General features: G+C 39.4%; 1 protein-coding gene across 4 annotated transcripts in view; it reads left to right on the top strand.

Moving 5' to 3' along the window:
• The window catches only part of NELL2 (neural EGFL like 2), a 443340-nt gene that overhangs the window by 63368 nt on the left and 354346 nt on the right, over positions 1–25626 (top strand). Inside the window, exons 1-3 of one of the 4 annotated variants that reach the window (XM_067009130.1) lie at positions 9864–9911; positions 10855–10940; positions 11384–11512. In XM_067009130.1, the coding sequence (XP_066865231.1) occupies positions 10886–10940; positions 11384–11512 (184 nt within the window). In that variant the 5' untranslated portion in view covers positions 9864–9911; positions 10855–10885. Of the gene's footprint in view, positions 1–9863; positions 10465–10854; positions 10941–11383; positions 11513–25626 lie in introns of those variants that run through there. The other 3 variants (XM_059081587.2, XM_067009129.1, XM_067009131.1) reach the window with 3 other exon arrangements.

The raw sequence follows: 25626 nt of genomic DNA, 5'->3' as shown, positions 1-25626 counted from the left end.
CTAGTAGTTTTCTGGTGGCATCTTTAGGATTTTCTATGTATAGTATCATGTCATCTGAAAACAGTGACAGTTTTACCTCTTCTTTTCCACTTTGTATTCCTTTTATTTCTTTTTCATCTCTGATTGCCATGGCTAGGACTCCCAAAACTATGTTGAATAAGAGTGGCAAGAGTGGACATCTTGTCTTGTTCCTGATCTCAGAGGAAATGCTTTCAGTTTTTCACCACTGAGTATGATGCTTGCTGTGCGTTTGTCATATAAGGACTTTATTATGTTGAGGTAGGTTCCCTCTATACCCATTTTCTGGAGAGTTTTTATCGTAAATGGTGTTGAATTTTGTCAAAAGCTTTTTCTGCATCTATTGAGATGATCATGTGGTTTTTATTCCTTAATTTGTTAATGTGGTGTATCACATTGATTGATTTGCGTATATTGAAGAATCCTTGCATCCCTGGGATAAATCCCACTTCATCATGGTGTATGATCCTTTTAATAGGCTGTTGGATTCTGTTTGCTAGTATTTTGTTCAGGATTTTTGCATCTATGTTCATCTGTGATATTGGTCTATAATTTTCTTTTTTTGTGATATCTTTTTCTGGTTTTGGTATCAGGGTGATGGTGGCCTTGTAGAATGAGTTTGGGAGTGTTCCTCCCTCTGATATATTTTGGAAGAGTTTGAGAAGGATGGGTGTTAGCTCTTCTCTAAATATTTGATAAAATTCGCCTGTGAAGCCATCTGGTCCTGAACTTTTGTTTGTTGGAAGATTTTTAATTATGGTTTCAATTTCATTATTTGTGATAGGTCTGTTTATATTTTCTAATTCTTCCTTGTTCAGTCTTGGAAAATTGTAGCTTTCCAAGAATTTGTCCATTTCTTTGTGGTTGTCCATTTTATTGACATATAGTTGTTTGTAGTAGTCTGTTACATCCTTTGTATTTCTGCAGTGTCAGTTGTGATTTCTCCTTTTTCATTTCTAATTTTATTGATTTGCGTCCTCTCCTTTTTTCTCATCATGAGCCTGGCTAATGGTTTATCAATTTCAAAGAAACAGCTTTTAGTTTTATTGCTCTTTGCTATATTTTTCTTCATTTCTACTTCATTTATTTCTGCTCTGATCTTTATGATTTCTTTCCTTCTATTGACTTTGGGTTTTCTTTGTTCTTCTTTCTCTAGTTGTTTTAAGTGTAAGGTTAGATTGTTTATTTGAAAATTTTCTTGTTTCCTGAGGTGAGATTGAATTGCTATAAACTTCCCTCTTAGAACTGCTTTTGATTTGTCCCATAGGTTTTGGGTTGTCATGTTTTCATTGTCATTTGTTTCGATGTATTTTTAAATTTTCTTCTTTGAATCTTCAGTGATCTCTTAGTTATTTAGTAGCACACTGTTTAGCCTCCATGTATTTGAGTTTTTTATAGTTTTTTTTCCCTGTAATTGCTTTCCAATCTCATAGCATTGTGGTAAAAAAAGATGCTTGATATGATTTCAATTTTCTTAAATTTTCCGAGGCTTGATTTTTGACCCAAGATATGATCTATCCTGAAGAATGTTCCGTGTGCACTTGAGAAGAAAGTGTATTCTGCCACTTTTGGGTGGAATGTTCTATAAATATCAATTAGATCTATCTGGTCTCTTGTGTCATTAAAGCTTGTGTTTCCTTATTTATTTTCTGTTTGGATAATCTGTCCATTGTTGTAAGTGGGGTGTTAAAGTCCCCTACTATTATTGTATTACTGTCCATTTCTCCTTTCATGGTCGTTAGTGTTTGCCTTATGTATTGAGGTCCTCCTGTGTTGGGTGCCTTAACATTTATAATTGTTAAATCTTCTTCTTGGATTGATCATTATGTAGTGTCCCTCCTTAACAGTCTTTATTTTAAAATCTATTTTATCTGATATGAGTATTGCCACTCCAGCTTTCTTTTGATTTCCATTTGCATGGAATATCTTTTTCCATCCCTTCACTTTCAGTCTGTATGTATCCCTTGGTCTGAAGTGGGTCTCTGTAGACAGCATATTTATGGCTCTTGTTTTTGTATCCATTCAGTCAGTCTGTGTCTTTTGGCTGGGGCATTTAATCCATTTACATTCAAGTTTATTATCATTATGTATGTTCCTATTACCATTTTCCTAATTGTTATGGGTTTGTTTTTGTAGGTCCTTTTCTTCTCTTGTGTTTCTCACTTAGAGAAGTTCCTTTAGCATTTGTTGTAGAGCTGGTTTGTTGGTGCTGAATTCACTTAGCTTTTGCTTGTTTGTAAAGCTTTTGATTTCTCCATCAATTCTGAATGAGATCCTTGCTGGGTAGAGTAATCTTGGTTGTAAGTTTTCCCTTTCATCACTTTAAGTATATCCTGCCACTCCCTTCTGGCCTGCAGAGTTTCTGCTGAAAAATCAGCTGATAACATTATGGGGATTCCTTTGTATGTTATTTTTTGTTTTTCCCTTGCTGCTTTTAATATTTTTTCTTTGAATTTAATTTTTGTTAGTTGGGTTAATAGGTGTCTTGCTGTGTTTTTCCTAGGGTTTATCCTGTATGGGACTCTGTGCTTCCTTGACTTGGGTGACTATTTCCTTTCCCATGTTAGGGAAGTTTTCAACTATAATCTCTTCAAATATTTTCTCAGACCCTTTCTTTTTCTCTTCTTCTTCTGGGACCCCTATAATTCGAATGTTGGTGCATCTACTGTTGTCCCAGAGGTCTCTGAGATTGTCTTCAGTTCTTTTTATTCTTTTTTCTTTGTTCTGCTCCTCAGCAGTTATTTCCAACATTTTGTCCTCCAGCTTACTTATTCGTTCTTCTGCCTCAGTTATTCTGTTATTGATTCCTTCTAGTGTAGGTTTCATTTCAGTTATTGTGTTCATCTCTGTTTGTTCTTTAGTTCTTCTAGATCTTTGTAAAACATTACTTGTATTTTCTCAATCTGTGCCTCCATTCTATGTCCTGAGATTCTGGATCATCTTTACTATCATTACTCTGAATTCTTTTTCAGGTTGATTGCCTATTTCCTCTTTATTTATTTGGTCTTGTAGGTTTTTACCTTGCTCCTGCATCTGTGATTTACTTTTTTGCCATCTCATTTTTTTTTTTTTTTTAATGAGTGGGATTGTGTTTCTGTTTCACTGGTTATTTGTGTTCCTGTTTACTGGTTGTGAGGCTTCTAGCACTGGAATTTGTAGGCTATTTTGTAGAGTTTGGTCTTGGTGCTGATATGAGGAACTCCGTGAGACCTCACTCCAATGAATATTCCCTGGGGTCTGAGATTCTCTGTTAGAATGGTTTGGACTCGGAACTTCCACTGCATGACCTTCAGCCCAATCCTGGGCTCGTGAATGAAGATCCTGCAAACCCCGTGGAGCAGTCAAAAAAAAAAAAAAAAGAACAATAACAAAGTAAAAAATAAAATTAGACTAGGAAACTAACAGATATGTTAGAAAGAATATAAAAATAAAAATATAGATGAATCAACAACCAGAATGTACACCAGTACCACAATAGTAAAAAAGAGGAGGGGGAAAGTCCTTGGCTGTTGACGGTGGGGCCTTAGGAAAGGTGAGGTTTGGGAAGTGGGCGGGGCCAATGCTCAGGACCCACAGGGCTGCAAAAGACCCTAGGGGCTGTGGGGTGTGGGGCTTAGGCTCAAGCAATGGAAAGGGCCCAGGCATGTCCCCCACCCATGGTCTCAGAGGGCAGGGGACCTCACCTGGGAGCCCAGCAGGCTCCCATTCCCAAGTGGGAGGGGAAATCACCCTCTGTTTTTCTCCTGCTCCTCCCAGAGGGTCCCTCCCGCCTGCCTCTTCTGTTCTCCTCTCGGCCTCCTTCCTATGCCCCCAAAGACCCATGTGACCTGGATGGGGCTTTGGAGGTCAGGGGATTGGCCTGGGAGCTCAGCAGGCTCTTTGGACCTGAGTGGGTGAAGCAAATGCCCTCGGCTCCTTTCCCACTTCCTGGAGGGCCCCTCTTGCAGGCCTCTCCCACCTGCCTCTCCTGATCTCTCTGGCCTCCCTCCTATGCCTCTAGGACCCATGCAGCATGGATGGGGCTTGGAGGGGAGGTACTGGCTTGGGAGCTCAGCAGGCTCCCGGCCCAAGTGGGCCAGGCAATCATCCTCAGCTCCTCTCCCACTCTTCCCAGCGAGTTCCTGCCGCCTGCCTCTCCTGATCTCCCTGACCTCAAGGGCATCAATCCTGTCTGGCCTCCACCTCTCCTCCCCACTCAGTCCCCCTATGTTCTATCAGTTCACCTTGGGGTTCCTCCCATCTTCTTAAGCATCAGAGTCCCCCACCAGTGGCCGGCAGGTGCCCTAGCTGTGGGGAGAAGCTAACTCTGCGTCTTCCCACACTGCCATCTTGTCTCCGCCTCTAGGCCATTATTTCTTGAAACACTTTTTTTTGCTATTGAACTCTTCTTCCTCTCCTGGGACCCTAATAGCATTAAGGTTATTTTGATTTTGTCTCACAGATTCCTGTTGCTATATTCACTTAAAAATAAGCAACAACAACAACAAAAACAGTATAAAAGCAAAAACAGAAATCAACCAAACAAAAAACACTCTGTTGTTCAGATTGTATCATTTCAATTGATCTGTCTTCAAGCTTGCTGACTCTTTCCTCTGTTATCTCCATTTTGCTACTGAGCCCATTCTAATGAGTTATTAAATTTCAATTATTATGCTTTCCAGTTCTAAAATTTCCACTTTGTTCTTTTTTTATATCTTTTATTTAGTTGCTGCCACTTTCTATCTTATTTGTTTCAAGAGTGTTTGCCCTTGTTTTATGGAGTATTTTTATAATAGCTTTTTAAATGTCTTTTTAAGATAATTCCAACATCTTTGTCATCCTGGCATTGGTATCTGTTGATTTCATTTTTCTTATGTAAGTTGAAGTTTCCTTGTTTTTCATATTCGAAATAATTTCAGATTATATCTTGAACATTTGAATATGGTAAGTACTATGAATTTTAAGTACCAGGGAGAATGTCAATTTTTTTAAAAAAGCAGGCAATTGGCCCAGTTGGGTTTAGACTGTCAGTTTTGACTAGCCTTCTTTGGAGGGATTTCAAAGACTTTGTAGTGTATTCAGATTTATCTCATGTGCGTACCACCCAGAGGCAGTCTGTGACTTAGGTGATGGTGTATTTCTTAGAATTACTCACTGTCACTGTGGTGGTACTTCAAACTCTGGTCTTCTTTGTCAATTTGCCTGCTACTACTTAATTTTCAGAGTCCTCAAATACTCCATGAATTCTGTCCAGGTTTGGTAGCATTAAGTGGGAGAGAGAGGCTGGGGTGTGCTTATTCCATCTCACCCAGGATTAGATTCTCATGCATGCTTTAATTCTTGAAAGCTTTCACTCTTATTTGTTTAAATATTTCCAATAACACTATCTACTTCCATTCTCTCTAGTCTCTTATTTTACATCGCTAAGTAATTGTGTATGGATCTTCTAATTGTAACACTGTTCACATTTTCTATCTTTGTATCATTCTTGCTAGATTTTCAATAATATCTTCAGATCTCATTTTTTATTCCCAGGTTTTTTTGTTCTCTAATTTTCAGCTCTATTTCATCTGCTGCTTTTTCTAGCCAGTGTTTAAAAAAATTTTTTTTAATATGCTTTTGTGTCTAGAAGTTCTATTTGGTTTCCTTTGAAATCTGCCTAATATTTCCTCATACAGTTCTGTTCCTTCATTATTTTTTCTATTCCTTAAAAAACTCCAATCATTTAAAATATATTTTTTAATACTTTTTGATCACGTTTCTCTGATATTCTGAGTTCATGAGATTCTAATTCTCCTTTTTTTCTATGTTTGTCTCCTGACTCGTTTTCATGGTATTTTACTTCAATGCAATTTATTATTGCTATTGATATTATTGTAATTATTTAATTGTGATTATATCTTCATCAGAATTTTTTCTCTTATATGCCAGAAGTTGTGGAAGCTCCTTTAATGGAATTTTTACATTTGCTTCTTCAGGAGACTCTAGGGGGTTTATTCTAATTTCTGATTTTATAATTTCTTATACCAGTGCAGATGTAGTTTTGGACCATGTGCTTATAAGTGCCAAGGCTTGAGATTTGACATTTATTACAGATGACTGTTTTCTACCTATGGTCATGTGCAGCTGGCAAGCATTCTTGTCAATTCTTGGGCCAATTTGTGCAAAATATATGTGTATGTATGTGTAATATAATCATTCATATCTCCCTATTTTTATTGGAGGGATCAGTAACATCTTCACATCTTCTGGCTTTGGCCATAATTCATTGTTTCCAGTTCTTGTGTGGATATTAAAATCCTACCCCATTGTCTTAAGGCCCCTACTGTGTCCAAAACCCTGTGTCCTACCCTCTCCCAATCATTGCATGAGTTACTCCTTCTGCTAGTTTTCAGCTATCTCTGTTTTCCCCTAGCATCTGGAAATCTTTTTCTTTCATTTTTTTATTTAAAGTTCATCTATGAATAAAAAAATCTTGAAAATTTTATTTTGCTTGTGATGTATTTAAAAATAGAAGAGGATTCTTTCAGGGTCAGTAAAGTCTACCATTTTGACTGAACTTTATGTGGTTAGTATTTTTATTAGTTTTCTGTGAATGCTGAAATGAATTACCACAAATTTAGTGACTAAAACAACAGAAATTTATTATCTTACAGTTCTGTAGTTCAGAAGTCTAAAACAGATTTCACTGGGGTAAAATCAAGGTATTGGCAAGGTTGTGTTCCTTTGTGTGTGTGTGTGTGTGTGTGTGTGTGTGTGTGTGTGTTGGGGAGAGAGCATTATTATGCCTATCACAATGATTGAAAGCAAAAATTTTAACATTGTATACTGGATCTTTTTAATATGTAAGACAATCACAACTTAAAGGGGTGAGGATAAAGGAACCAATATGGTGGTGAAATTTCTACGTTCCAATTCAAGAAGTAACACATGGACTTTAGAGTAGATGGTGAAAAGTATGTATATTGTATTCCCTACAACAGCAATTTAAAAAGCTATACAAAATGATATAGTTATAAGACATATAGATAAAATGGAATATTAAAAATACTGGCATTTAGTGGGTAAAGACCAGGGATGCTTTTAATCATCCACAAGGCACAGGACAATCCTAACAAAGAGCTATCCAACCTTAAAATGTCAATAGCACTAAGGTTGAGAACCTCTGCCCTAAATAATACAATGATTCACCTTTATTATGGTTTTCTAAAGCTTTGCATTTCCATTTTGTGGAAACAGCTCTTCTCTGTACTCATATTTTAATGGTTTCCATAAGTTTAATTAGGTCACATATTTACCATAGCAGGTTAAACTGGATTAATTCTGGATACAAAATACCACTCTTCTGGAGGGAGCATAAGCACGTGTGACAAGTTTACTAACCCCCAGCTTTTAGCATGTCATAGGTGAGAGTCAGAGATTGGGGAGTACCCCTGATTCTATGATTTGGTTGAGGGCAAGTAGGTTAGGAGAACTTCTACATGTAAATATGTTTGCATATGTATATTTACTTTTCCCTCTCATTTTATGTCTCAATTTTTAATGTAACTTTTGTAGATACTTATTACAATTCATTATTTTGGTTGTACTGCTGTAGAAATATTTTTAATTTCATGGTGAATAATTTCCTTTGAATTAATTCAATTCAATTACATTAATCTCATTTTGTGTAGTTTTGCAAATTTACAAAGTTACATAAAACAATATTTCATCACATATATGTACTGGAATATTTCTCAAAGTTTACAAAATTACAGATAGAATCAAATGGAAAAACTGACAAGGAGAGCTCATTAAAACCTAATTTGGAAAAGCTTCCAGATTCTGATTTTTTTCCCTTAAACATTCCAAGGACAGAGCTAAATATGTTCCCCTCATCCCATTATAGTATAATATAGTACATATTGCTCTACTGGAGCCTCAGACTCTACCCAGTAGGTATTTTGGTAACTAGCTGTGTAGGATCCTTTTGTAGAATTCAGAATCTCCTTGTTTGGATGGAAAGTTAAGAAACTCATTTGATCTTTGTACAGATTAACAATTTAATCGCTTTTGAAACTTACTTTTTCAGTATGGGACTTTAATGTCATTATTCAAAATTTACCTCAAAATTTAAGGGCTATAGAATACTATATGCTGTTAACCTCAAGTATACTTTTGCCTGCTGAGAATTAGATCTCAAATGACCTCACTGTGTTTGTTGGCAATCTGTATATCTTCTTTGGAGAAGTGTCTATTTAGGTCTTCTGCCCAGTTTTGGATTGGGTTGTTTGTTTTTTTGTTATCAAGCTGCATGAGCTGCTTGTAAATTTTGGAGATTAATCCTTTGTCAGTTGGTTCATTTGCAAATATTTTCTCCCATTCTGAGGGTTTTCTTTTGGTCTTGTTTATGGTTTCCTTTGCTGTGCAAAAGCTTTTAAGTTTCGTTAGGTCCCATTTGTTTATTTTTGTTTTTATTTCCATTTCTCTAGGAGGTGGGTCAAAAAGGATCTTGCTGTGATTTCTGTCATAGAGTGTTGTGCCTATGTTTTCCTCTAAGAGTTTGATAGTGTCTGGCCTTACATTTAGCTCTTTAATCCATTTTGAGCTTATTTTTGTGTATGGTGTTAGGGAGTGTTCTAATCTCATACTTTTACATGTACCTATCCAGTTTTCCCAGCACCGCTTATTGAAGAGGCTGTCTTTTCTCCACTGTATATTCTTGCCTCCTTTATCAAAGATAAGGTGACCATATGTGTGTGGGTTTCTCTCTGGGCTTTCTATCCTGTTCCATTGACACTACTGGGCATATACCCTGAGAAAAGCATAATTCAAAAAGAGTCATGTACCAAAATGTTCATTGCAGCTCTATTTACGGTAGCCAGGACATGGAAGCAACCTAAGTGTCCATCACTGGATGTATGGATAAAGAAGATGTGGCACATATATACAATGGAATATTACTCAGCCATAAAAAGAAATGAAATTGAGTTATTTGTAGTGAGGTGGATGGACCTAGAGTCTGTCATACAGAGTGAAGTAAGTCAGAAAGAGAAAAACAAATACTGTATGCTAACACATATATATGGAATCTAAGAAAAAAAATGTCATGAAGAACCTAGGGGTAAGACAGGAATAAAGACACAGACCTACTTGAGGATATGGGGAGGGGGGAGGGTAAGCTGTGACTAAGTGAGAGTGTGGCATGAACATATATACACTACCAAACGTAAAATAGATAGCTAGGGGGAAGTAGCCACATAGCACAGGGAGATCAACTCGGTGCTTTGTGACCACCTAGAGGGGTGGGATAGGGAGGGTGGGAGGGAGGGAGATGCAAGAGGGAAGAGATATGGGAACATATGTATATGTATAACTGATTCACTTTGTTGTAAAGCAGAAACGAACACACCATCGTAAAGTAATTATACTCCAATAAAGATGTTAAAAAAATTTACAAAAAATAAATGACCTCACTGTTATGGTTTTGGTGCATATGGTGAAGGGTGGGTAGAGCCTGCATGAGTGTGGTCAACGATGGGGTGGCTCTTCTCTCTTGCCCAGGCTCCGTAGTCGTCTTCTGTTCGTTTCTCTGCCCCTCGACCCCATCGCCCGTGTGTGTCATTATCTATCGATCATCTATCTATCATCTATCTATCTATCCATCATCATCTTTTATCTCTTCTTTTCGGGATGGGCAGGCACGCTGACTGTTGGCTTTGCCTCCTGCTGTCCTGGAGAACCAGAGTCCGGGTCTGGGCGCTGTGTTTGGCAGGGGGCGCGCGAGGTCCCGGAGCTGTCCAGCAGTTCCTGGCTAAGTTCTCCCCTGAGCTCTCCGCGCTCTCCGCGCTGGGGAAGCTCTCCAGCGCCCCGCCCCGGCTAGGGAACCTCTCCCGCAGAGCTCCCAGGGCTTCCCAGGCTCGCCACCCGTCTCCGTCAGTTTCTCTCTACTTCCAGCCCCACCACGGGAGTCTAGCTTGCCTTAGCAGTCTTCCTCCGCAACCCCCCGAGAGGGAGTCCCCTCTCTAGTCCCCGAGGTTGCGACACTGTATGCAGGCTTCCCTCCTTTGCCTAAAGGGCGGGCGAGTGCGTCTCCTTGTAGCCTCGCCTTCTGCGATTGGGTGGTCCTTTCTCTCTCCGTCTTTCTAGACAGGCGCCCGAAATCTCGGGGTGAGAGCAAAGACCGCCCATCAACTTAGCACCTTGAAATAGAATCTTTCGATCCCGAAGGAGGTTGGCGTTGCCGGGGTCAGCGAGAGAGGGAGAAGGAGGGCGGAGGCCGCAACGGCTCCGGGGCTCGCTAGACGGGGCTTGGAGACCGAGGAGCGAGCCCGTGCGGGAGAGGGACACGGGACGCGGGCCTCGCCCTCGGGCTCCCTCTCTTCTCCTTCTCTCCCCGCCTACCGGCCCGCCCCTCCCTCTCCGAGGAGCCGTCTCTCCTCCGCGCGTCTCCCAGCGCTCTCTCCATTGTCTCTGCCTTTACAACAGGTTCGGGCGGGGAGGAAGACAGGCGGGTGCGGGGCCGCCCCAGCCCCGGCTTTCTTGGGGCGGCCTCCCTTCCTCCGGGTGTGCGTGCCTTCGGCTGCTTTGATTCGGCTCCGGAGCTAATTCCCCGGCGGAGCAGCCCCCGGCGAGTCCGACCCCTCCCTCAGGGCCCCCTCCCAGCCCGCTCCCCGCCGCCTGGGTTCTGCGTGTGGGAATGATGTGCGCGTTGGAGGGTCTAAGTTCTTCACGCGCCTGGGGGGTCCTCCCTTTTTTTTCTTAGGCAACCAAATCGTACTCCTCTTACTAATCAGTAAATCCAAGGCAGCGGCAGGAAAGACAAACGCTATTTTTCCCGCTTGATTCCAAGAACCTCTTCGATTTTTATTTTTAAAGAGGGAGACGATGGACTGAGCAGATCCACACCATGGAGTCTCGGGTCTTACTGAGAACATTCTGTTTGCTCTTCGGTCTCGGAGCAGGTGAGTGGCCTCAGAGCTGGGGCGGGAGAAGGGATGGCTCCCGCCTCGGGGCAGCCCGAGCTGCCTGAGGACGCCTCGCTCTTCCTCCACCTGAAGTAGGTCTGGAGTGGGAAGCTTGGAGTAGGGAGTGGGTTTGGATTTGGATTTTTTTTTTCTGTGCTTGTCTTGGAGGCAGCAGGGCGGGTCACACCCCTAGTCCAGGGTCTGAGGGCCAAGGGGAACTTTGCACCGAGAGGGGTTTAAAGTAGGTCACGGAAATGGGACTGGATGCTCTGCTCTTTAAAGCTTGATTGCTGATCTCAGGTAAGGCAGCGGAGGGAGTCGCCTCTTGTCAGTTTCCAATATTGTCTCTAAGACGCGGTTCTTTGCTGCCTTGGTGGAAGAGACTTACATTTTGATGGAGGTTTTTCTTTCTTTCCTCCTCCCTCCCCCACTCCCACCAGTCTGGGGGCTTGGTGTGGACCCCTCCCAACAGATTGACGTCTTTACGGAGTTAGGACTTGGGGAGTCCACGACCGGAGTGCGCCAGGTCCCCGGGCTACATAATGGGACGAAAGCCTTTCTTTTTCAAGGTAAGAGGCGCGTGCTCAGTCCCCAGTGTGGTTTCAGTTCGGATAAACCCGAGAGAAGCTGGCCTGACCCGCTCTTTCTAACTTCTGTTTTGCCTCATGGATGACATCTGAGCTGAGATGTGGAGGGATCCGTGTGAAATACACACACCTTCCATCTCTTTTTAAGTGGCTCGGTTTCTCTCTTCCCCCGCCCCCTCCTCTTTCTTACTTTGTACTCTTGCCAGTTCTAATGGATAGTCCCTTAATTACTGTACAGAAACTCCCATGGCAGATGGTTGATTTTGGAGTCTGGGTAACAATGAACTATAACACAAAAGCCTCATTTGGGTGAAATTGATTTAGGTAGGGAATAGGGTAGCTTAATCTTAGTTAAGACACTGCTCTCTGAAAGTTTCAGGTACAGTGGTGCCCAATTGCAGAGGAATTTCTTTATGTGGGTAGCTTTGTGGAAAAATTAATATCTTTCAATAGTTTTAACTACTGTATGTCACAAACACACTATATTTGAGACAAGATTCCTCACTGAAAGATAATGATTCTTCTTCATCAATGACAGGAGAAAGGAAATAATACTCTTAAAAATTATTTTGAAAATATTTCAAATAAATGTTAATTCAGAAGTATACTTTGTCTCACCATTAATCGTGTACTTAGGATTTTAAAACTTTCTCTTTGAAGTCAGTGGACTTTGGCTATGCACAAGTGTCTACATTTAAATTTATATTTAGGTGTGTTATGTAGTCAAAGCAAATTCCAATGCATCGATACTTCGGCTTTGTTTTACCAACCTTTTTGAAGATTGCTTGGTTTGTGGGAAGGTGCTGTAAAATGAGCTTCTGAAAGGTAGCTAAACAGATACAGAAAGACTAGTTTCACGTATGGTAAAGTACAGATGAAGGCAAAAGAGAAATGGAATTTGGTTTAACATATTTGATGGACTGACTAAAGCATCTTCTCCCCACCCCACCCAGTTTTTCTTTTGTGATTTCGGTGCTGTGGCTTCAAAAAAAGTGCAACTGATAATTACTAAAGAGTTGGATATGCAAAATAAAACCACTTCAGCAAATTTGCCACCAAGAAATAGGCATAAAATAAAACTTGAGTGTTTCTGTAGTGGTGTTGTTGCATAGTATAGCCAGTATGTGTCACCATGGACAGTAACACCAAAGCTTACAGTTGGAAAAGGAGGAAATTGACATGTGTTGCATTTATTTAAAGCAAGTTTACTCTTACAATTAAATGCAATTTTCTCTTTAATTATGGTGAGCCCACTAAATGCTTTTATTGTGAGGGATATTCGTGATAACATTTTATTTACGTAAAGTTCTTTTTTTTGGTGGGGAGTGGGGGTGTGATTTGGATATTGACTCCTTTAAAAACAATGACCAAATCTAATAAAGGAAATAAAACTTAGACTGTCAGCAAAATTCACAGAGCGGAATAAAAGTGTCATTAGAGTTAAGCTTCTGTTTTTCTCTTTTTCTTCTTCTCTTTTTTCAATCTCTGATTTTTCAATCCCTGTGAGCTGGAAACAAAATTACTTCAGGGCTGCCAATTTGATTAACTGGAAAGCTTTACAGAAACTAAAGCTCCTGATAAACAAATGGCGTTGAAGTGCCCTTAAAATTTCCAAAGGTCCTTTAAATTATATTGGTGTTCTTCTTGCCTTTCTCTGAAGACCGTCTGAGCTGTCACAAATAGAAACCTTCAGGACTGTGCATTTTATGTTCTGATGCTCAACAATTTCTAGGAAATAGTCTCAAGGCACCAATATCTTTTCCTGGTTAAATTTTTATAAGAAATGTTTTGTATTCATTTTTATTTAAATTGCCAGTTCTTCAAGGTAGGCATTGTGTTGTGAATGAATTGGCCATACTTACTACATATCAGTGCACACTGATTAATTGTTTTGTTTCCTTGTTGGTACCAAGCACAATATTTAGACAGAGTAAATGCCTGACAAGTATAGTTTACGAGATTTGGAGATGTAAAGTTTTATTTCTTGCCAAATTATGCACCTTATTTCATATAGCCAGTCAATCAGCAAGTATTTGCTACCTGCTGTGTTCTCAGTAGGCATGTTATTACTGATGTGTTTATTATGCTCTAATGATTTCTCTTATTCTAATATTTAGATTATAAAATTGACAACAGGTAAACCTTTGGCCCTGCTTGATAGTTTTGCATTACCTTGGAAAGGTGTTTTCTCTGCTATTAGAATGTGGAAACTGTTTTTAAGAAGTCAGTTCTGGGCTTCACTGGGATTACATGGATTTTAGAGAGACAAAAGCTTTCAGCCTCTGAAGATTTTATGGATTTGCTTTATAGTGAATTGAGGGTGCTGCGGATATTTTTGTATAGTCTTCAAAATGGCATAGCAGGAATAGTAACACATTACAAACCTGTGAGGTGCTCTCAGATTTCACATAAACCTATCAGATAAGTTACTTTGTGCTATCAGATATGTTCCAAATAGATGGAAGAGCTTTTTGAACCATCAAATCTCTATAACTGTCTTCTTTTGTCTCTTATCTTTAAATTAAAGAAATCTCAACATACAATTTCCCAATGATTTTTGCTCATTTAATATTGCTTCTCCATTTGGCTAGTTCATTCTTCTCTTTATTGTTTTTTAATATGCTTATAATTCAGTACTTTTAGAAACTAAATAGTTTTGTAAATTATTGTGCACTAAGAATCTACTATTACTTAGTAACTATTTTATTTATTATATATGTATAATAAAAGCAAGTAGAAATGTATTTCAAAGTCATACCTGATTTTTGTCATATATAACATCACTAAAATTGTTTTGTTGCTGTTGAAATTTGGTTTATAGTTGCTTTGGAAATTGAAGTAATAGGATGCTAAATTAGATCATCTTTTGATACATGTGGCTTTTGATCTGTGCCAATTATACTTTTCAAAAGAAAAAAGTGACCAGGCAACAGTTTGGAATCTATATCAAGATCTTCCGGGCTTCCCTGGTGGCGCAGTGGTTGGGAGTCCGCCTGCCGATGCAGGGGACACGGGTTCGTGCCCCGGTCCGGGAAGATCCCACATGCCGCGAAGCGGCTGGGCCCGTGAGCCATAGCCGCTGAGCCTGCGCGTCCGGAGCCTGTGCTCCGCAACAGGAGAGGTCACAAAAGTGAGAGGCCCGCGTACCACACACACACACAAAAGATCTTCCATGTATTTCTAGCTACAATCTGACTGATAGCCACAAAAATAGACTTATGGTTTTAAAAAAATAGAGGACCAGGTGCTGACAGTCAAAAGACCTATGAAAGGTGGTAAAGAATTCTGAAATGTTAAGGGCTAGTGCAATTAAAAATAGAATTCTACCAATCTTGTTTAAAGTCTAGGAACTGTTCTTCGAGATAATGATTATAATAATCTTTCCTCTTTGTACATGAGGCACCAAGAATGAGAGAATACAGAAGCATAGTTCTAGGACTTTCTAACATGATTTTTAGATCTTTGGTTTTAACATTTTGTCTGGCCAGGTTCCCAAACTAGATAGTTTCCTCTGTTGGTTTAATAAACTTTCTTCTAAGGTGTTCACAGATTTTATAATGTCACTAATCCCCACGAGAGAAGTAGATAAAATCAAAGCATATTTTTTTTCCCTGAGTTGGTCATTGGGAAATAAATATTTAGTAATTATTTTTAAAGAACTTTAAGATTTTAAAGGAAAAAAATGTTCACAAGTCTACCTTGTGCCAGTATTTGAAAACAGGAATGAAATTGGGCATTTGGTGGTGAGTCATTGGCTTGACTAGGCAATGGTAACAGCATTAAGGAAAGTGAGGTGGCAGTGAGTATTTTTCTTCAGTATGAAGATCAGAGAGTATCTGTGGACTCAGAGACAAGGGTCATTTTGATGCCGCATTAGAATAGAATGACACAATGACTGTGGGCTTTGAAGAGATGGGCTTTGAAACCAGTTAGACCCAAGTGGAATTTCATTAGTTGTGTTTCTATGGTGAAGTTACTTAATTTCTGTGAGCTTTACTGCCCTAAATTATAAAACTTATGTTTTGAAGAATTTTTTTGTGCACCTATTCTGCTAGGTGTTAGGCCTGTAACAAATGAAGTTAGAACTTTACTTTCATAGTGCCTTAAAAATAGTCATTAAACAAACAATTATGCAGATAATAATTTAATCACTATTAAGATAAATGATATGAAGAGAAACTAAGGCTGTAATGGGAATCCACATTCTTGTTTAGGGAGTCACAGGATCAAGGAAACTGTCGTTGAAGGGGAGTCATTTAAGCTGATAGCCAAAGGGTAAATAAGAGTAGTCTGGGGAAGAGGAACTGTAGGGATTGAGAAAGGAAGAGTAACACAGGCAAAAGAAATAGCATGAGCAAAGATCCTGACCTGAAATGAGCATGGTGCACTTGAGGAAATGGAAGAAATCCAGAGTAGTGGAAATATAAGTGTTATGATATGAAATAAAGCAAACAAAGAAAGCACAGATCAGTTTACACAGTAGATCATATTTATACAGAAGAATTGAAAATTTATCATTATACAAGATATACTGTGGTGGGCAGAATAATAGTCCCTCAAAGATGTTCACGTCCTAAGCCTAGGAACGGAGAATATGTTGTGTTACATGTCAAGGGGGAATTAAGGTTGCAAATCTTGGATGATCTGGGTAGGCCTCATGTAATCACAAAGGTCCTTTAAATCTGGAAGAGGGATATAGAAGAGTCAGTGTCAGAGTGATGCAAAGAAGATTGACTAGACCTGCCATTGCTGGCTTTGAAGATAAAAGTGGGCCACGACCAAAGACTGTGGGCAGTCTCCAGAATTTAGAAAAGCAAGAAAACAGATTTTCATTTAGTGTGTCCAGAAGGAACACAGCATAGCTGACACCTTGATTTTAGCCCAGTGAGGTACAATTTGAACATCTGACCTCCAGAGATGTGAGATAATAAATTTGTGTTGATTTAAGCCACTATGTGTGTGGTGATTTGTTACAGCAGCAATAGGAAACTAATACAGATTTTGATTCATGGAAGTGGGGATGCTGTAAGAAATACCTAAAACTGTGGAAGTGGCTTTGAAATTAGGCATAAGATGGAAGAATTTTGAGGAACATGATAAAAAAGGCTAGATTGCCTTGAATAGACAGTTAGTAGAAATATGGACGTTGGTGATTCTACTAGTGAAGATTCGGAAGAAGACGGAACATGGTAAAGAAAACCCAAATCACCTTTGAGAATACCTAAACTGTCATGAACAGACTATTTGTAGAAATATAGACATTAAAGGCAATGCTAGTGTAGGCTCAGATAGAAATCAGGAACATGTTGTTGGAAACTAGAGGAAAGGATATCCTTGTTATATAGTGGCAGAAAGCTTAGCTGAATTCTGCCCTGCAGTTATGTAGAAAGCAAAACTTGTAAACATGAGTTTAGATATGTAGCTGAGGTGATATATATGCAAAGTTTTAAAGGTGCAGCCTGGCTTTTTCTTGCTGCTTATAGTAAAATGTGAAAGGAGAGAGATAGATTGAGAGAAGAACTGTTAGGCAAAAAGGAACCAGAACTTGATATTTGAGAAATTCTTAACGTATCCAGATTGCAAAATATGCTAAAATTAGGAGATTCACTGGCAGGACAGCCTACTCAGGAGAGAAAGCCAGTAGTGTGGCCTAAAAACCTTTTGCTAGTGCCTTAGAAGTAAGGTCAGAGTGTTCAGTCACATAGAGGGCACTTTGAAGAAATTGAACCTGTGACTCATGTATTCCCTCAGACATCTCAGTGGAAACCTGTAATAGAGATGGATTTATCCAGGAAATATTTGTGGAGGAACCTGTCGTTTAATGGAGTAAATCTCTATGACGCATGTGGGAGACCCACAAGATTCTTGAGAAAACCATACCAGCAAACAGTCCTGGCTTAACCTGAAAGGGCAAGTGAGAAAATGTAATGAAAGAAGGTTGTTGGGTCCCCAAAATTCTATAAGCAAGAAACAGGCTGGTTAAACTACTCAGCTGCAAACATGTGCCACCTTTCATGGGCAAAACTGAGAGCCCAGAAGACAGAGCTTAGAGCCTAGAGGGTGGAGCCAAGAATCACAGAGGATTATTCACAGATCTCAAAAACCAAATGCAGTTTACCTGGCTGGATTTCAAAATTGCATGGATCTGGTGTCTAATTTTTTTAACTTCCATTTTCTCCCTTTTTGAATTGTGGATGTCTAAAACTGTTATCCGATTTCTATCCCACCATTTTATTTTGGGAGCAGTTAACTTGTTTCTTGAGTTTTACAGGTTCACAAATGAGAGAAGTTGTGTCCCAGGATGGATAATACCCAGTCTCATTTATACCTGATTTAGATGATGAGATTTAGGGCTTTTGAATTGATAAGATTTAGACCAGATTTTAAACTTTGGGTTGATATTCTAACGGGTTGAGACTTTGGGGAAATTTGGGATAGAGTAAATGTGTTTTGCCTGTGGGATGGTTGTAAATCTTGCTGAAGGACAGATTATGGTAGTCTGGATAATGGTCCTCCAACTGTCCACATACTAAATCCTAAGAACCTGTAAATATGTTATGTTACGGGGTAAGGGGGGATTAAAGTTGCTGAAGGAATTAAGGTTGCTAATCAGTGGACTTTAAAATATGGAGATTATTTGGGATTATTTGGGTGGACTTCATGGAATCCCTCAGGGGGTGCCCACAGGGCCATGTACCCAGGGCCATGTCCATGGCACTCCTTTAAATATGGAGGAGGGAGGTAGAAGAGTCAGTGTCAATGTAATGTAACGTGAGAAAGACTTGATTGGTCCTTGCTGACTTTGCACTTGGAAGGTGGTCTTGAGCCAAGGAATGTGGGCAGCTTCTAGAAGATGTAAAAAGTGAGGAAATGGATTTTCCCCTAGAACCTCCAGGAGGAGCTCAGCCTCACAGACACCTTGATTTTAGCCCAGTGGGATTCATTTTGGACTTCTGAACCTCTAGAACTGCGAGATAATAAGTTTACATGGATTTAGCCATTAAGTTTGTGGTGATTTGCTACAGCAGCCATAGGAAACTGATGTATATATTAAACGTTAATGTTCATTTATTTTGTAACTGAATTAAACTTTCTTTTGAGCCCTCCTTCTACTATGTATGAGAATAAATTTGTTCAGTGGTTGGAAACTTGAACTAGCCAGCTAAAGTTATCTTAGTCATTTGGGACTTAAAAGTTTTTTAAGTGTAAATTCAGAGTCTTCATACTAAATGATGAGTCTTTAAGGGATTCTCTCCATCATTCTGAGAACATTCTGAGGACAAACAGAGTAAAACCAAGTTGTGGGTTTTTTCAATTGTGCCTCTTTTTCAAAACTGCACCCCTTCTTCCCCCCAAAAGGTTCATCCAGAGGTTGAGGGGGAAAATTAGAAAGCATGCATATTTTGGAAGTAGAATGGATAGAACTTAGCATGGTGTTTGGGACCCAGTCAGTACGGTAGTCAGAACTATGGACAGGTGCAAGGATTACTAGAGTTCTCTGTCAGAAGTGGCAGGGGTATCTGTAGGATGCCAACTAGGTTTGATTTGGGAAGAGCTGGAGCAATCTTGATAGGCTCTGACTGGTGAATGATCTCAAATGTCATGGCTAAAGTGCACCCTGGATAATAACTGAAATGAAGGGCCTTTCTGTGGCTTTATTCCATCTCCCACTAGCTCATTCACCTCATGCTGGTCCCAGACCCCGTTCTTGCAGACACCTATCCTTTTTTGAGTTCTTGTCATTATCTGTCCATAATGCAGATAATTATTGTCCATATGCTAACTGGTAACTTTGGTATTAGATATTAAGGCCTTATGGTGTGATGTCTCCTGTTGATTTTACTTTAATTCAATTTAACAAATACTGATTGCACTGCTATTATGTGTAAGGATAGGACATACAGTATAATGGAGGAAAGAAGATGTCTACGTAAGTTATTACAGGAGGTGAAGCAGGAACCAAAATTTAATTGTAAATAGTGAAAAAGTAAATTTGGGACTTTATCTTAAAGAAGCTGGAAACTATGCAAATCATTTGTCCTAGTCTACATTTGACAAAATGTAGGTAATCATTTAGCTATTAGCCAATTATAAGAACAAGTAAATAAAATCAAGTGTTGGGGTTTTTTGTTTGCTTATTTCTGCAAAAATATCTGAGGACTGTCTCTTAACCTTTTAATAAGAAATCATTTATTTTGAGGTATTTATCATTTTGGTCAAATTTTTATTTTTCATGTTAAAAATTTATCTACCTAAATCAGATCATCATAAGTTAGTGCCTTTGTGTGTCCTTTGAGCATTCCTCTTACATTGTTTTTATCAATTTTATGAAACTTTTCATCTTTTGCTAGTTTTAGTTTAGAATTGACATTGAAGAGAGATGCCAGTCGTGTGGAAACTCATTTTTTAGGGGCTAATTTTTGTTATGGTAACTTTTGCTTCACATTTGTTGAAACTCAGATATAAACCACTGTAATTAAGAAGAATTAGGGAGAGAATAGATGGGAAGAAAAGTGGATCACAGCTCTTCCCTTTCCCATTAGGGCTGCTGCCAGGAACTGGACATGGGCCCTTGGACAAGTATTTGCTGAGTTGTTCTTGATGGCAACCGTCCTGACAGTCTTCATTCTGGGGAAGGGATGGGGAACCCAGACAACCAGGTGTCTCTCCCTTCAAAGAGAAGATTTAGAATGAGGACAACAAACCAGTGCTTGGAAGGTCACACTCTACCTGTCTAGACAAAGGGAAGAAATGATGGAGACAATTCCAAGTTCAAATTGATGTGCAGTAGTAATTAGGAACATGGACTCCAGAGCTAGATATCTTGGGTTCAAATCTTGGTTCCTTTGTTCACTAGTGCGAACTTGAACTTGTTATTTAACGTATCTCTGCTTCAATTGAGATAATGACAGTACTATTTCTTAGAGTTGATGTGTAGATTATAGGAATAAAACTGTGTATGGCATTTACTAAACATTCAGTACACGTTAAATATTGTTTTTATTTGGAATTAGCTTAGCAGCAGGTCAAGCTCCCTTGGATTGTTTTAGGGGCTCCCTGGTAGAAATGCTGGATTTTGTGGAGGAGCTAACCTAAGGTGACTTTCATGTGATGCAGGGATGAAGGTGAAGGTAGAGTGGAGTGGGGGAGAAACTGGCCCTGAAGCATCTCCGGTTCTATTTTTGTGGTTTGGGCTTTACTTGGGAGAAGAGGACATGCGGTTTTGGGTAGAGAGAAATGAGAACAAATGGTCAGTTTGTAGAGGAAGGGGTAAAATCTGCCCTGTTGTACCACTGTTCAGAAGTGGGGGGGGGGGGGCATAGTGAAAACCAGCAAAAGACGATTCAGAACATAGTTCCTCTACTGTCACCCCAACACACATTACTTTTTAAGTGCATTAAAGGTTTAGCTTAGATTCTGAGTCATGTATTGTGGGGAGAAGTGTTGGAAGTTCTGAAAAACAACACAGTTGTTTCCCTGGTTCTGTCTGGGTCACCTTGGCTTTCCTTGACAAGGTACCAGCTTGGTCTGTTGGTGGGGGCTGATGGTAGAGGATAAGATTCCAGGGAACCTTGAATGGTGGTTTAGGGGCCAGGGTAATGTTGACAGAACCTTTGGGGTGGTCCTTTGGGTCCTTTATGAATCAGAGTCACTTTCCCTACATTTCCTGCTACATCTTTGGCTTTTCTTGAATATCTTGCTGGCCTGATTGTTTCTCTTTATAGTCCTCTGCCAATTTTCATTCCAGTGGCACCTGGGACTCTGGTCTTAAGTGATGTACTGTCTTGTCTCTCTGTTGAGACTATAAGTTCCCCAGGGAAAGGATCATGCCATATACTTTTCCTGGCCACTAACAACTCTGTGCCAGTTCCTTCTCTGCCTTGTGTTTCCTCTTTCTTTTTCCTGGTGAACTTTTTCATATTATTCAGGACTCACCAAAGATACTAATCTGTCCTTGGTAGAATTGTTGTTTCTTCTTCTGTGTTCTCTAAGCTTTCTTTACTGAAACTACCACCTACCTCACTGTATTATAGCTAGGGTTTTCTTTTTAACATAAAAACTCCGACCACTTTTATTTTCCTTGCTGCTACTTCCCCGATCCACACCGTCGTCATCTTTTGCCTGGATTATTGCAATAACCTCCTAAGCAGCCTTCCTGTTTACCCTCTTGCTCCCCTGCTGTCTGTTCTCAACCTACTTGTCAGAGTGATCTTTGCAAAACATAATTCACATCATGTCACTGCTTTGCCCCAAACATTCAGTGGTTCCCCATTTCACTCAAAGTCAAAAATAAAGTTCTTATTATGCCTTACAAAGACCTACGTGAACACTGCCACCCCACTGCATTACTTTCTGGCCTAATTTGCTGCTCTCTGCCTTGCTCTTGGCTTTAACTCTACTGGCCTTCTTCCTGTTCCTTAAATAGGCCTGGCACTCTCTTGACTCAGGGCCTTTGCACGGGCTATTCTTTTTCTTTTTGTTTTTTTTGCGGTACGCGGGCCTCTCACTGTTGTGGCCTCTCCCGTTGTGGAGCACAGGCTCTGGACGCGCAGGCCCAGCGGCCATGGCTCATGGGCCCAGCCGCTCCGCAGCTTGTGGGATCCTCCCAGACCAGGGCACGAACCCGTGTCCCCTGCATCGGCAGGTGGACTCTCAACCACTGCGCCACCAGGGAAGCCCTGCACTGGCTATTTGTTCTTCCTGGAATCCTACTCTCCCAGATATCTACATGTTTTCCCACTAACTTTCTTCAGAGGTTTTCTCAAATATCAGTTTGTTAATGAGGCCTACCCTGACCACTGAGTAACATTTCAACTTGTCTTTTACCCCACAAGTATTCTTGATACCCTTTATTCTGATCTATTAATTTCCATAACATTTACCATCTAACGTGCTATGTAACGCACTTAATTATCATTTGAATTGTTTATTCTCTTTCTTCCCTCCGGAGAGTAAGCTCCATAAGAGTGGGGCTTCTTGGATGTTTTATTAACTAATATATCATCCAAGTGTCTAGCATATAGTAAGAACTCCATAAATATTTGTCACATGAATCTACTTGTCTTGCTAACTAGACTGCGATCTCCTTGAGGCTTGGGACTCTGCCTTATTCCTTGTGGCCTCCTGGCCTATTGTGGTGGCACATATAATATGCTCAGTAAATGATCAGTAAGTGAATATTTGTATGGTTGAATTGAGTCCATTTAGTCATGACAAATCTGATTGTTTTGGTGACATTATTATATTTTATCTTTATGTAACTTTAAAGAAGGCTGAAGAACTCTTGTACTAAATCAAAACGCCTACATTCTTCTCCAGTCATAAGAAAAGGTAAGAGGGTTGAGAGGCATTGAAAAAAGGTAGTTCTGCTTAACTTAGTCTCTGAATTATTCTGAGAGGGCTCTTCTGTATCCCAAGATGAAGTGTACCACGGAGGAAACAGCAGCATGGTGAAGAACCTGGACATCGTGAACACTTGTTGACAATGAGAGTTTAAAATTTCAGTTTGAAGTATTGTGAATTCACCATTTAGCAGAGACACTCATATTCATATGAACATACTAGGAAAGATTTCCAAGGCAGATAGGATTGATTTGGATTATCTATGCTATGGTACTTTTCCACTATTGCAAATCAAGCAAACAAACTGGAGTGTATCCAGAGGGCAGCAACCAGAGAATTGAAAGGTTTGGAAACCACGTCAGATGAGGAACAGTTGAAAGAGCTTGGAAGATATGACCCTATATTTTAGATATTTGAAGGACAGTAATGTACGGGAGGGCTTAGGTTTATTTCGTGTTGTTCTAGAGCAGTAATGCCCAAATGTCAGCCTGATGATCAGTGGTTAATTGACTGCCTTGTTAACAATACTCTCTGGCCTTCCTAAACTAACTAGGTTTGTATTTCTGGGGGTGAATCCTAGGAATCTATATTTTGAAAAATCTTCCTGGGATTTTGATGTTCAGCCAAATTTGTGAACCATTGTCTAGAACTAAGCTGTCCAATATAGCAGCCACTGGCCACATGTGGCTCTTGAGCACGTGAAATGTGGCTTGTACAGACTGAGATGCAGTGTAAGTATCAAAATACACATGGGGTTCTGAAGACAGTCTAAAAAAAGAATGTAAGATCTCAATATTTTAATGTTGATTATATGTTGTAATAATATTTTGGATATATTTGGCCAAATAGATGCATTATTAAAATTAAAATCATCCGTTCCTTTATTTTGAAATGTGGCTAATAGAAACTTAAAATTATTTATGTGACTCACATTTGTGGCTCTCATACTTCTTCTACTGGGCAGAACTGTTATAGAGGGCAAAACTAGGATATGCAAAGAGAGTTAGGAAGAGAAAATTTTTGAGTCAATGAAAGAAAAACATTTTCAACAAATAAATTCAAAAATTAAGAGGCTTATTTTAAGCAATATTTGTCCATCCATCCATCCATCCATCCATCCATCCAATAAACATGCTTCTAATAATACTCAAATAGAGATTAAATGACCTATCTCAGGGAAGATGTTTCAATGGGTGTGGGGTGGGGATTAGACTAAATGATTTCTAAGATTACTTTAGTTCCAGCTAAAAGTAAATTACTATCTTTTCCCTTTTAATTAACTTTTTATTGTAACCACGGATGTCCAGGACCTCTTCTTTTTCATCTGTCTGACAATCCTTGACTCTCTTCAAAACAGTTCCCTTTTAAAAAGTTCTAGTACTCTGAAGTTTGCTACTGAGAGATATCCTGTCATTTACTACTGTGCTGTGCATTTTGTATCTGATTTATAAATATTCCTTCTTTTTAAAAATTGAAATATAGTTGATTTACAATGCTATGTTAATTCTCCTGTACAGCAAAGTGATTCAGTTATATATATATGAGCATTCTTTTTTATATTCTTTTCCATTATGGTTTATCACAGGATATTGAATATAGTTCCCTGTGTTACACAGTAGGACCTTGTGGTTTATCCATTCTATATATAATAGTTTGTGTGTGGTAACCCCACACTCCCACTCCATCCCTCCCTCCACCCCCCATGCCTCCCAGCAGCCACAATTCTGTTCTCTATGCCTGTGAGTCTGTTTCTGTTTCATAGATAGGTTCATTTGTGTCATATGAATATTCCTTCTTAATGGTAGTGATCCACTTTATTTCTTCCATTCACTGGTGTTTTAGTGTTTAATCTATTTTGCTTGTCTATTTACATGGAGAATCCCCTAGGCAAGCAGTATGTCTAATTCTATGTTCTTGGAGTCTAACACATTGTACTGATGGACCATTAAATGTCCCAGAAAAAGTGCCAAATAGATTAAGTATTTTAGAGCAGAATATAACCTATATTTTTAGAACTCATTTAAATTTCCGGCAGTAATTGGTAGCTGAACATCCTCACTATGAGTTGTGTGTGTTGACATATACTTGTAACTGAGCAGAGTTCTTCCTGGAGACTAACAGATTGTTAAAAAAAAAAGACACATAAAAACGGTTGCTGCATGCTACCAATGAGAGGCAGTGCTCCTAGTAACTGTATGTTGAACCTGGATGTTTCCTGAGAGCCTGTCGATTTTGGAGGAGGACATGTTCACTGATATACTTTGGTGTATTCTTACTACATTTCGTCAAATTGCTAATTATACTATAAATACAGATTTGTTTAAAGTGTTTGAGTACTCCTGAGAGGCAGCTTATTTTATGTTACCATCATTCATGTTTGTTCTTCCTTCTGAGACATTTTCCGAAGTTCAGTTGAAATGTAAATACTTTGCTTCTGTTAGTACTTCCTATCCCCTGATGTTCAGACTGAATTTTTATAGGATACTTAATAGATAATTTAATTCAAACATCTTAGAAAAGCACTGTGACTCTAGGCTTTCTGTTTTTGCCTTTCAAATGAAAACAAGGAGATTTTTCACTACAGTAGAGGAAACATCATACCCCAAGTAAAGGGGAGATTTGCTTTAAGATGTCTCAGAGGTGGGATTGTTGTATCCAAATTTGAGACCAAAGAGTCCAAACTTGGGCTTGTCTGGGGTTTTAGGACACTTTATATTTCATTACTATTCTGAAAGAAAACATGTGGACATGAC

The sequence above is a fragment of the Kogia breviceps genome, chromosome 12, assembly GCF_026419965.1.
Source record: "Kogia breviceps isolate mKogBre1 chromosome 12, mKogBre1 haplotype 1, whole genome shotgun sequence".
Taxonomy (NCBI): Eukaryota; Metazoa; Chordata; class Mammalia; order Artiodactyla; family Physeteridae; genus Kogia; species Kogia breviceps.
The sequence above is the reverse complement of the archived record's forward strand: the minus strand, read 5'-3'. Positions and strand labels throughout refer to the sequence as shown.